This window comes from Microtus pennsylvanicus, chromosome 5, assembly GCF_037038515.1.
Source record: "Microtus pennsylvanicus isolate mMicPen1 chromosome 5, mMicPen1.hap1, whole genome shotgun sequence".
Lineage (NCBI taxonomy): Eukaryota > Metazoa > Chordata > Mammalia > Rodentia > Cricetidae > Microtus > Microtus pennsylvanicus.
The window spans coordinates 74,055,523-74,068,151 of record NC_134583.1 but is presented as its reverse complement, the minus strand read 5'-3'; the positions used below and the strand labels follow the sequence as shown (position 1 = coordinate 74,068,151).

At 48.3% G+C, this 12,629-nt stretch overlaps 1 protein-coding gene across 1 annotated transcript in view; it reads right to left on the bottom strand.

The window, feature by feature from the left end:
- The window catches only part of Lhpp (phospholysine phosphohistidine inorganic pyrophosphate phosphatase), an 86,587-nt gene extending 81,883 nt beyond the window's left edge, over window positions 1–4,704 (bottom strand). Inside the window, exon 1 of the mRNA XM_075972545.1 lies at window positions 4,517–4,704. Within this exon, the coding sequence (XP_075828660.1) occupies window positions 4,517–4,641 (125 nt within the window). The 5' untranslated portion in view covers window positions 4,642–4,704. The remainder of the gene's footprint in view (window positions 1–4,516) is intronic.
- Window positions 4,705–12,629: the final 7,925 nt, after the last annotated feature.

Here is a 12,629-nt window from a genome sequence, read left to right as displayed (position 1 = left end):
TGACTCGCCATCATAAACTCTCCAGGTCTAGAGCAGGGTTCCCGGCACACCGCAGGCGTCCAACAAATGTTTGCCTGGTGTGTGGGTGGATGTTTGCCGGCTGTGTGGGTGGATGCGCTCAGTCATCCGTCTTTAATAAGAACTCAGTCTGGCTTCCTGCTTTTCAAGCCCTCAGCCCTCATTCTGGAAGGGGCTCATTGGGCAGATGTGAAAGTGAGGCAGGGCAGGGAGTGCCTGCCCGGCTCCTGACAGGCCCCCTTCACGTGAGGCTTCTTACTATAGTTGGTCCCATTTTCAAAGTAAGTTGACCTTCTTCCTGTGCTTTCTGTCCCCCCATAAGTGGGAACTTTCTAGATAGTGTAAAAAAACAAACAAACAAACAAACAACAACAACAACAAAAGGCTTACAACAGGACACCCAGACAGAATAATGGGAGACAGTGAGCCATCCCCTACTAGGCTTTAAAATTTAAGATGCTGCCTTGGAGCCCTTGTGCTGGGAAGCTGCCAGGGAAGTGCGCGTTCCCCCAGGTCCCATCCCGCCCCCGTCATACTTGTCCCTTGCCACAGTGGGTCTCACCCCAGGAACTTCCTTTGAACTCCTGCAGAACTTCAAAGGGAGCACTGTACTTCAAGGGGGGTCACAGAGGGAAAGGTGGAAAATGCTGCCAAGGCCACACAAGCCAGCTGGATGCCCAGCTGTGTACCCTGGCAAGCTGCACCCATCTGTGAAGGGTTCTGGGAGAGGCCAGTGTTGGCTCCGCTACCCAGAGAGGAAAATCCCCAGAAAACTTCAAAAGCAGGTGTGTTTTAACAGAGGGCAAAAATCTCTTACCCCTAAGCCTCTGCACCTGTCACAGAGGAGGGAAGGCCTGTGGGGCTGCCCTAGGCCTGAGCAGGAAGGGTTGGCCTTATAGAGGTCAGCGCTGCTTGGAAGACTGCTCAGCAAAAACCCACAGAAGAAATGAGGTAAGAAAAGGAACGTCAGTCATGAGAGAGCCAAAGGTCACTTGAGACGCTCCAGTGGACCAGGCACAGATTTAGGGACTTGGTCCAGTAGCAAGGAAGCCAGGGAGTTCAGAGACTGTCAGTCATTTGGGTTCCTTGTCCCCTCAACAAGAATAGTCCCACAGGCTTCTGGAAAGGAGGCTCACCTAGCCTGACATAGTGCTGTCCAAGAAAAGGGTACAAAGACAGACGGTGATGGGAAGGATACTGGCAGACTCTGTGGGTTCTGAGGCTTATGACTGACTGGTCCCAGGAAGGCTTTGCTAAGATGAGCTTTAAGGGCTCAGTGATTAAGAGCACTTGTTGCTCTTGCAGAGGACCAGGGTTCAGTTCCCAGCATCCACATCGTGGCTCAGTTCCCAACACCCACCTAGTGGCTCACAGCCCATCCATAACCCCAGTTCCAGGGGATGCCCTCCTTCTGACCTCTACAGGCACCAAGCACACATGTGCACAGACATACATGCCAGCAAACACTCATACACATAAAATAAATAAATCTTTTATAAAAAAGAATTAAAGGGGCTGGAGAGGTGCCTCAGTAGTTTAGTAAGAGCACTGGCTGCTCTTCCAGAGGACTTGGGTTCAATTCCCAGCACCCACAGGGCAGCTCACAACAGTCTGTAACTCCAGTTCCAGGGTCCCTGCCACCCTCAAACAGATATACATGCAGGTAACACACTCATGCACATAAATAAAAGTGTAAAGAGATTTGTTTTGACCCCTGCAGGCTTGCATAGCAGGGGTGACTCCGGCATGGTGATACTGACATGTAGCAGCCTGTGACAACGGTCCTAAAACACACCAAAGGCTGTGGAGCTGGCAGAGGTGGCGATCACTTGTCAAACACACTCCTGCCTTGTAATTCAGTTACTCCACTCTGACACTCCCACATCCCATGGATGCACACCCTGTAGGAACACAGTCACATGGTCCCCAAAATACCAGCTGCAATAACCCAAATGGGAAAGATAGGGGTGCACAAATGTGTCCTCATTTGTGGAGGTCTGAAAATGAATGCCCCCCCCCCCCCGCAACAAGCCCATATATTGGAGTGCTTGGTTCCCAGTCAGTGGAACTGTTTAGGAAGGAGTAGGAGATGTGGCTTTGTTGGAGGAGGTGTGTCATGGGGGTGGGCCTTTGTGCCCACGCTATTCCCAGGTAGTTCTCTCTGCCTCATACTTATGGATCACAGGTAAGCTCTCAGCTTCTGCTCCAGCACCAGGCCTGCCCACCTGCCTGCCTGCTGCCATGTTCCCCATGATTGATGGCCACAGAGTCACCCTCTGAAACCATAAGCAATTCCCCAGTTGTGTTCCTTTATAAGTTGCCTTGGTCATGGTGTCTCTTCACAGTAGAACAGTAAGTCATCACTCCATAGAACCAAGCTTAGTAACACAATCAAACCATCCACAAACCACTGTCCACAACTATAGGGAAAATCCCTCGCAAGTGATAGCAGGCGAAAGGGACAGTCATAAACGGGAAACATACTCTGTGATTTCTTGACTGCAGAAGTCACATGACTAGCTGCCTCCTCAAGGCCCTGCTGCCATGACTCTCCTTCACTTCATGTTCTTTCTGGCCCCACAATATCCAGATTCACAAGCAAAATTAACCTACGGGACTAGAAGGCAAAGCAGTGGTTGCCCTGGGCTGGGGAGTGTAGAGGGAGTTTTCTGAGATGCTGGTTACACAAGAGAGTGAAATGAATTGGGAGTTACATGCACAATATGAATATTTTCTAGATGCAGAATTTACACCAGGCAATGCATGCCTGCAGGCCAGAAGAGGGTGCCAGATCCCATGAGGGATGGTTGTGAGTCACCATGTGGTTGCTGGAAATTGAACTCTGGACCTTTGGAAGATCAGTCAGTGCTCTTAACCGCTGAGTCATCTCTCCAGCCCCTTAATTTGTGTTTCTAATGGGACCAGGTAGGAGGTCTTTCATATGCTTAGGAGGTCACTGTTGGTTTTTGCCCTGGTGAATGATTATGTCATTGGCCCTTACTCCAGCTCAACGGCTGATTTTTTTATTTATATATTCTGAGGCTCTCTTGCCAAAGGAAATCTCATTTTCATTGTACTTGTTTGTACATGTGTACAAGTTCATGTGTGTGTGTACATGTTTGTGACAGGGGTAATCTCAACTGTCAACTTGATGAGATCTAGAATCATCCAGGAGACAGCATCTGGGCATGTCTGTGGGTAGACTATCTCCATTTGTTACTTAAAGTGGGAAGACTTCCCCACTGTGGGTGGCACTATTTCTTGGCTTGTATACCTTAGAAACATCTTCACTTCTGATCTACAGTGACTCATTTATTCATTTGAGCCCAAAATATGATCTACCTTCCCTTCAGATGAGATCTCCTAAGGTTGCCTACATGAAGGAACTTCACTTCAGAGCACTGTCCAGTGCCTGACCGCGTTCCAAAGGGGCCGCCACATAATGACCGACCTACAAGGTCACTGTCACACAGCCAGTCCTACGTTCTGGGGTCAGTGGAGAATATATCGAGACCAGAAGAACAGGTAAACCTAGACCTCTGCCCACACAGAGGTCGCAGGTGCTTCCTAGGAGCAGTCCTTCTCATGCCCCTTTGACTTTGCTACAAAACACAGCTGGAGTCCTGTCGCCTCACCAGTGCCTCTTGGGATCAAAGGATTTACTTAACTACCGGTAAATAAATAATCCAAGTTAGGTCAGGGCATCCCAGCTAGTGATTCTAGGAGACTGAGTGCTAGCTAAACAACAAGCCCCCTTCCAACTCTCCATCAACATTACGTAGAGCTGGCTAGGGACACCAAAGGCAAATAGCTCAGACTTAATGTCAAGTGTGGTCCCTGGCAGGCAGGGTCCTGCATGGGCAGGCTTGAAGAACCAGATGCTTTCTCCTCCTCAAATCAAAACCAATCCAAAAGAATTAGATGGCTAGCCACATACGAGATTTAAAGTTTTCAAAGGTAAAAGAAACAGTTTTATTTAAAATAGTTTACCTAGCCTAGTATATTAAAAATGGTCATTTAAACATGTAAGCAACATAATGAAATACTTTAAAATAACTTTTCCGTTTATTTCTTTTTAGAGTGGAGCACTATGTGGAGGTCAGATAAAAGGCAACTTGCAGCTGTCACTTCTTTTCTTCCACCATGTGGGTCCCAGGGATTGAATTCAGGTTGTCACAATAGTGAATGCCTTTATCCATGGAGCCATCCCATTGGCCTAATACATATTTCAATATCCTACACTTTTGGAATCTGTATTTTACTTGCAGGTTAACCAAGTTCAACCGTTCACCTGCTTCCAAAGCAAAACTACAACCCTTGGAAGCCTAGCAGCGCCAACCCAAACTTCACCACCTGGCTCCTAGCCAGCATGAAGGGCGGGGCCAGTGCACGAGGAGGCGGGGCCGGAGTGAACGCCCCGCCCCCGGCAGCCACAGAAGTCCGACACCCGACACCCCACCCCAACCCCCCACCCCACCCCCGCGTTGAGCCCACTAACCTCGCCACGGCCTCCACAGATCCCGCAATGGCGGCTCCGCCGCCTGCGCCGCTGTCGTACAGCACGCCGGAGATGTCAAGCAGTACTCCCCGCACGCCCGCCAGCCGCTCGGCCCACGCGGCCATCGGGTCCCGCTGTACACCCTGGACCCGGCGATGCTGTCGCCCGTACCCCGCGGCCACGCCTTCCACGCGGTGCTGGCTGGGAAATGTAGTCCACAGCTGGGCGGGCCGGGCACAAACCCGGAACCACGTGTGCCCGCCTGGCGCTTGGCTGCATTCTTTCTCCGAGGCTGGAATCTACAGGGCATAGCAGAAAAACTGAGAACACGTCCCTCGGAACGCCTCCCTAAGAGTCGGGGCGAGGCAAATTGAAATGAAAAGTAAAACCGTACGGGAGGGATGGGTCTCACCTGTAATCCAAGCAGGACTGAGAGTGTGAGACTAGGGCCAGCAAGATGCCACTGGGGTCAAAATGCTTCACAGGAAGCCTAACAACTTGAGTTCGATTCCCGGAACCCATATGACAGAAGGAGGAAACCGATGCCTGCACACTGTACCCAGAGCACCGTGAGTGCATGCACACACTCACATTAATTAAATAATTGAATTTTTAAGTCTTGAAGACCAGCCTTAATGCAATACTGAGATTTTGTCTCAAAATTGAGAGAGGGGGAGACCTTGCAAGCAGTTATATAGTTGGCACAATCCCGCTCCTTGGAAACTCTAAAGGAACAGGTGCAAACATGATGACTGCAGTGTAAATGATAATGCCAAGACAAACTGAAAGAAAAGTACTGTAGGGACACAGAACAGATATCAGGGATGCTGGAAGAAATGTGTTGTTGAAAAGAAAGACCAGCCGGGTGGTGGTGGCGCACACCTTTAATCTCAGCACTCAGGAGGCAGAAACAAGCAGATGGATCTCTCTGAGTTGGAGACCAGCCTGGTCTAAGGAGCAAGTTCCAGGACAGCCAGGGGAACTCTGTCTTGAAATACCAAGAGAGAAAGAGACAGACAGACAGAGACAGAGGATGAAGAAAGAAAGGCCAGGCAACAACCTTGGAAAACTCTTCTGTTCTAACATTATATGAAAAACAAAAGTCCAAAAGTTGCATGCATACAACAGCCTAGCAAAGATAAAGACCATAGTAACAGGAGTGGGGAGAAAAGGAGAATGACAGTGTGTTAGATCAGCAAAAATTTCGAATGAATTCTAACACTTCATTTAATGTTATATTATGTTTGTCACAAACACTGGTATAAAAAGGGAAGGGTTTTCTGGACTGCCCCTGTGAACTAATAACATTGAAACAAGGAAATGACTTCTTCTATTTAAGAAATTTGAGCGTGAAAGGAGGGGGACCACATTCTGCTTCCATTCCAGGCTCTTGTTTCCCAGAAAGCATGAAAAATTCATCAGAATATTAAAACTTTTTCGAAAAATTTTATTTATGTGTTTGGGTGTTTTGTCTGCATGGGTATCTGGTGCCTGCGGAGGCCAGAAGAGGGCGTCAGATCTCCTGAAACAGGAGTTACAGACAATGGTGAGCTGCCATAGTAAGACTTGAATCAGGATCCTCTGAGTGATCACCCAGTGCTCTTAACCACTGAACCATCCTCCAGCCCCACAGAGTGGTGGAACTTTAACCCATTTCAGTGAGTTGTGCATTATCCTTTTGATGGGTTCACTGGAGGATCTGTTTGCAAGAGAAAGGTGTAGTGCCTACCCTGAGTGGGTCTGCTATGCCAGAGACTAGATTATACTATAGAGAGAGACGAGAGAAGCCACTCCAGCTAGAGAGGATGTGTTCACACCAGGCAAGAAGGAGCTTACAGATTTGAGGCTGAGAGGGTGGAAGCTGAAGAACCAGGCTGGAGTCCTACCTAGCCATGAGTCGTACCGCTATGAGAAGTGGCTACATGCCCTGCTCTTCTGATAGTCCTATTCCATTGCCTGTTTGTAAGATGCTATGAACCTAATAGAACAGTCCCTGCCTCAGCTGAAGCAGAAGAATCAAATACTTTCAACCCTGCCTTCCTGTGCTTGCCGCTCTACTGCCAACACGTCAAGACTGGACGTCACCCAGTCTTGTCTGTAAGGGAGACTGTCTTACTAGACTGCGGGGTAGGAGCTGAGTGCATCCTACTAAAGAATCTACTAGAAGCCTCTACTCCATGTAGTGGGTTCTTGTGGTGCAAAGTAGCCTAAGATGTTATCTTTATCTTCAGAGATCAAGATGGTCAGAGGATAAAACAATGCCTTTGGGACAGCTGGGCTGATGAATGCCAAGTGACAATGCGCGACAGAGAGCCAAGAGGATGGGCGCTGTGGGCCATGGGTGACAGCAATAGCTTCTGAGCACACTGGAGGTCTGACGTGGACCTCGAAAGAATGTCTGATTCTAGATTCCTGCTCAGGAGGATAAAGGGTACCTCTACCACCTCTGCCAGTGATGAGTGTGTCTGCGCAGTTCTGTCCTCTCAGCTAGCTCTGTGTGGGACCTGGACAAAGTGTGGGACCTGGACAAAACACTGTCACTCTGTAGGTAAACAGGAAAATGGAGAAAGGTCAGTGAGCCCTTGAAATTTCTACATATTGATGCCCAGAACCTGTTAATACATTAGCTTCTATGCCAAAAAGGGGCTTTTGCAGGTGTGGTTGTACCCACGACAGTGTGGGGAGATTAGCCTGGCTGACGCAGTAGGCCCACAGAATCACAAATGTTATCATTGGAGAAAGGAAAGGACAGGGGAGTTAGAAGCAAAGGCGATAGGCCAACCAACAGCAATGTGTGCGTGTGTTTGTGTGTGTGTGTGTGTGTGTATGCGTGTGTTTGTGTGTGTGTGTGTGTATGCGTGTGTTTGTGTGTGTGTGTGTGTGTGTGTGTATGCGTGCTCATGCTACAGTGCCAACCTTGAATAAGAAGGGGACATGGACAAGGGAAATAGGAGGCCCCTGGAAATTTAAAAAGACAAAATGGATGTCCCTCTTTCCTCTACAAGGAAAGCAGCTCTGCTGATACCTTGGTTTAAGGATTTCTAATATCTAGACTTGTGTCAAATATAAAAACCTGTCATCTGAAGCCACTGAATGTACATCGTTGCAACAGAGGTAAGGAATGGATCCAGCGATCCATGTCTGCCATAGCAGCCCAGACCTGATTGATACCAAGTCTCCAAATATTATCCATTTGATCCAAAATTCCAAGAACTTTGAATATAATGGGCAAAGGGCATTGCCTAACTTAGAGTCACATCTGGCTGCGTGCAATAACCAGACCAGGTTAGTTTCTCTCACGTGCAGAGAGCCAGAAGAAAGGCAATGTTAGCCAGTACAGCAGCCTCCAGTAGCAGCAGGCAGCAGGCTGCTCCATCCTTCTCCATCAGCACCTGCACCTCCAGCAGGAGGTTTGACCCTCACACTCTCAGGATGCCTGCTGCACTCCCAGGGTGGCTTCTGCATTTCAGACAGAGAGGGTGGGGAAGAGGAAACAAAGGCTTCCCTAGGCTCCTAGCCCCCAAAGACTGCTTTTGCACCTTTTGGGTCAGATTCCACTGGTCCAGCCACACTGGAGTATATAGGGATACATACTCCACCAGCATGCTGCTTAGGGCTTAGTGCTTTTCCAATAACAAATCTGCAGTCACAGCTGAATTTCAGCTCACATATGAATCCTTCAATTCTTGATTACTATAGCGGGTGTATGTATAATCCTATCAGGTTTACTCATGCTAGCCAGGGCTCTTGTTAGCCAGTGACAGGAAGCAAATTCCTGCAGCTTAAATTTCAAAGGCATTCATTCATTGACCTTCCAGCAATTAATTGAAAACTTTGTCCATACCAGCTCCAGGGAACAGAGTGCCACATCAACCACCCAGTGAAGAATCTTTTCTCAATTTGGTCTGACAGTTCCAGAAAGAACTCTGACTCTTGGGTCAGGGGCTCTCACTCCCTATATTCAGAGGAAAGTGGAACTTTGAAAATTCGGGCTGACTCATGTGTCCTCCTAGGGCTGAAGGAAAGAGCATTTGTATTCAACTCCACCGCGGGCTTGTGGAATCAGGGATACTGGGCTTTGACTCTGCAGGGTTCCCGATACGTTCGTGTTTTGAGGTGCTGTTTGGGGGTGTTGTGAAACTTTAGGAGGGTTGGGTCGAGTTGGCACAAGTAAGTCACTTGGGATGGGTCTCTGAAGGTTATACTCAGCCCTTGCCCTCTATTTCCCTGGTCACCAGTGACGTGAACAGCCGTAATACACACGACTAACATGAAGGCTTTGCCATGCCTTCCTTCCCACAACACACTGAGACACTCTGAAAATGTGAGCCAAAAAAAAAAAAAAAAAAAACCAAAACCAACCTTTTCCTCAAATTGTTCCAGGCTGGTGCTGGGATTGTGGGGGTGCATATGTAACTACTACAGCAAGGAGCAGAACTACCATGGCAAGGGGAAGAAGGGAGCAACCATGTACAGGCAGACATACCAGGCACCACTACCCACAGGACCCTTTGGTTTTTTGGTTTGGTTTGGTTTGGTTTTTTGTTTTTGGAGGCAGGGTCTCTCTGTTTAACAGCCCTGGCTGTCCTGGAACTCTCTGTAAAAAACTGAAAAATCAGGCTGTTTAGGACAGCCTCCACATGTGACTTGAATATCTCCCAGTATGACAGCCGTAGTAAACAGAATGTCTCCAGAGCATTCTGTGAGAAACAAGGCAGAAGCTCCAGAATTCTTGTGACCTAGTTTGGTCACTTCAGCCTTTTGGAATTGTTTACACAGACACACTGGGGACTCAGGTCAGGCATGCTGAGCCCTGGGCACATTCAGGGTGATCTTTGTAGAGCAGATTCCACAACCTCTTTCTGCCAGAAACACTATACTGAGTTAAATTCTTTCTGCAGCTCCTGTGTGGTTTTGTTTTGTAAGACCAGGGTTGCCTCATGTGGACGACTCGCCTAGAAAAACGGGTTGCTCTATCGAGGTATGGCAATTGACCAGTCTTGGATCTCTTATAAACCCACTTCCATACCAAAAAAGTGCTAGGTTCTGGTTTTAGCTTCAGCCCGAACTATTCTTTTTTCTTCTTAAAACAATATCTAGCTGAGTGAGGAGTGGTGCACACCTTTTATCCCGGCACTTGAAAGGCAGAGACAGGCAGATCTCTGAGTTTGAGGCCAGCCTGGTCTACAAAGAGACTTCCAGGACAGCCAGGGCTAGACAGAAAAACCCTGTCTCAGAAAATAAATAAATAAATAAATAGATAGATAAATATTTTATTTTACAAGAATTAGTGTTTTGCCTACACTGTGTGTGCAGAGCCCTTGGAGGTCACCAGAGGCGTTGGATCCCCAGGAACTGGAGTTACAGACTGTTGTGAGCTGTCCTGTGGGAATTGGGAACTGAACCTGTGTCCTCTGCAAGAGCAGCAAGTGCTCTTAATGGCTGAGCCATTTCTCCAGTCTCATTTATTTTTTTTCCTAAAAAATAAATAAAAAATAATTAAATTGATTTTTTAATTTTATGTGTATGAGTGTTTCCCTGCATGTATGTGTTTGTACCACATGTGTGCAGTGCCCGAGGAGGCCAGGCAAGGGAGTTTTATACCTGTGAACTGGAGTTATGGATGGTTGTGAACCATTATCTGGGTCCTGAGGATCCTTGAGATCCTTGGCAAGAGCAGCAAATGCTCTTAACCACTGGCCCATCTCTCCGCCTCCCAAGCTACCCTAGCACCACCTCCTAAAATGTGGTCTTCCAGCTCATTTTCAGCCTACTGCGAAGCACTGGAGTTGTGTTTATGGGCTACCATTTATTCCTTTTGACTCTTCAACCTACTGAAGACCAGTGCTGGGGAACAGTCCTTGTAAATATGCATCCCCCTCATTGTTAATAAAGAGCTGATTGGCCGATAGCTGGGCAGGAAGAGATTGGGAGAGATAGCTGACCCAGAATGCTGGGAGGAAGAAGGGCAGAGTCTGGAGTCACGAGCAGGTGCAGAGGGATCAGGAGATGAAGGTGCCTTGCTAATAAAGGTGCCGCCATGTGGTGGAGTGTAAATAAGGAATATGGGTTAACTTAAAAATGTAAGAGTTAGTTAGTAATAAGCCTGAACTATCAGCCAAGTTTTTGTAATTAATAGTAAGACTCTGAGTGGTTATTTGGGAAACAGCTGCCCAGACACAGAAAAACTCCGCCTTTAATCCCAGCACTCGGGAGGCAGAGGCAGGCGGATCTCTGTGAGTTCGAGACCAGCCTGGTCTACAGAGCTAGTTCCAGGACAGGCTCCAAAGCCACAGAGAAACCCTATCTCGAAAAACCAAAAAAAAAAGAAAAAAGAAAAAAAAGAAAAACTCTGCCTACAGACCACTATCTCAATGGGTTCAAAGACAAATGGCTTTATACAGCCTAAGAACCAGCACTGGGACAAAGATTGTGCCAGGCAGGGTTCCCTCACTTTGGTCAATATAATTCTAACAATGTAGAGGGAAGGGCAGGTGTAGTGGTGCACACCTTTGAACCCAGCACTCAGGGGGCAGAGGCAGGCGGGTCTCTGTGCGTTTCAGGATTGCCAGGTCTACACAGAGACCCTATCTCAAAAATAAACAAAAACAAAATTCAGAGGGAGAATTTGAAACTGACGATTTCCCAAATGAAGATAGGCATAGGGTGCACACTCAGGAGATGGAGGTTTCCAGGTGGCCCAGCACCCCTGCTAGAGCTGACAGCATCCAGTTTAGTTATTAGGCAGACCAGGAATAGGCTGTCATACAGCACAAGTGCCCCCTCCCCCACCATCTGTCCCATTGAGGGCGAATCTTTCAGGAGGTAGCATGAACAGACAGGAAGCAACACATGGCTCAGATGATGTCTGGGTCAGGGATTTCGAAGAACCTTGGTTTGGTGCCAGGACATTTAGAGTGACGCCGGCGCCGCGGCAGAGAAGACGCCAGCGCTGCGGCAGAGAAGACGCCAGCATCGCAGCAGACTAGCGGGCAGCAGGAGCCTGATGGAACTGCTAATCCACAACCAGGAAGCAGCGAGAGGTGAAAGCTGAGGCTCAGCTCCCTTTCTGGGTCCCCACTCCACGGGGTGTTCTGCCCACCCTCTGGGTGGGCCTTCCATCCTTAGTTATGTTTCTCCGGAAACACTCTCATGGGCACACCCAGAGGCATGTTTCCGTGATGATTTTAAATCCCGTCAGGTTGATGATGAAGATTAAACATCTCAGATAATGTACACCGCGGGTAATAAATCAACTGAGCTTACTTCACGTGTTCCCAGCCAAGGTCACAACCTCACAGTTCTACTCACCCACTCCTGAGAACCTGTTTTCCAACATTTTTAACTGGTTGCCAGCTTTTAAAACTTGGCCTGTATCATAAAGAACGCAGAGTTCTGTTCTGTTTTTGTTTTTGCCATTCAGTAGGAAGGTCTGGTAGAATCCCCGCGAGGCCCATCCACATGGTTAAGTAGCAGCCTCTGCTTGCTGGACAGCTGGTTTGTTCAGTTGGTTTACTGGATCAGTTAGGCCCCAGCCTGGACAGCTGAGGTCCAAGGTTTTCATATTTATGTGAGGCAAGCAAGTTGTAAAGGTGGGAGACTGGGTGGGTTGGAGGGGAGGGGAAAGCGTGAGATGTGGGTGCAGATTTAGGGGATAGAGGGTTACCAATACAAGAAATTGACTGAATGGATTTTATTTGCCCAGAAGCAGGTGGTTTATGGGCTTGCAGAATTCTACCCTGCTTCCTGATCGCCATTATGCAAACGCACCTTTCTCTGGCACTCGCTGTTAGCTTGGCACGGAAAGGAAAGGCTCAGATCTCACGCGCCTCTTCTCTTCCTGTCCTTCTGTCACCAGTTCTCTCAGTCCCTCGGCTTGTCACTCCGCTTTTTACATCTGCCAGGCCTATTCTCTACCTTTCTAGACATCCAGCGCAATTGGGTTTGTCTGGCAATTCCCCTTACTCTGGCTCCTCCTAAGGATGCTTCAAGACCCGTCACTACGCATTGTACGTAAAAGATTCCCCCCACCCCCAAGCCGGGCTGTGGTTGTACACACCTTTAATCCCAGCACTCGGGAGGCAGAGGCAGGCCGATCTCTGTGAGTTCGAGG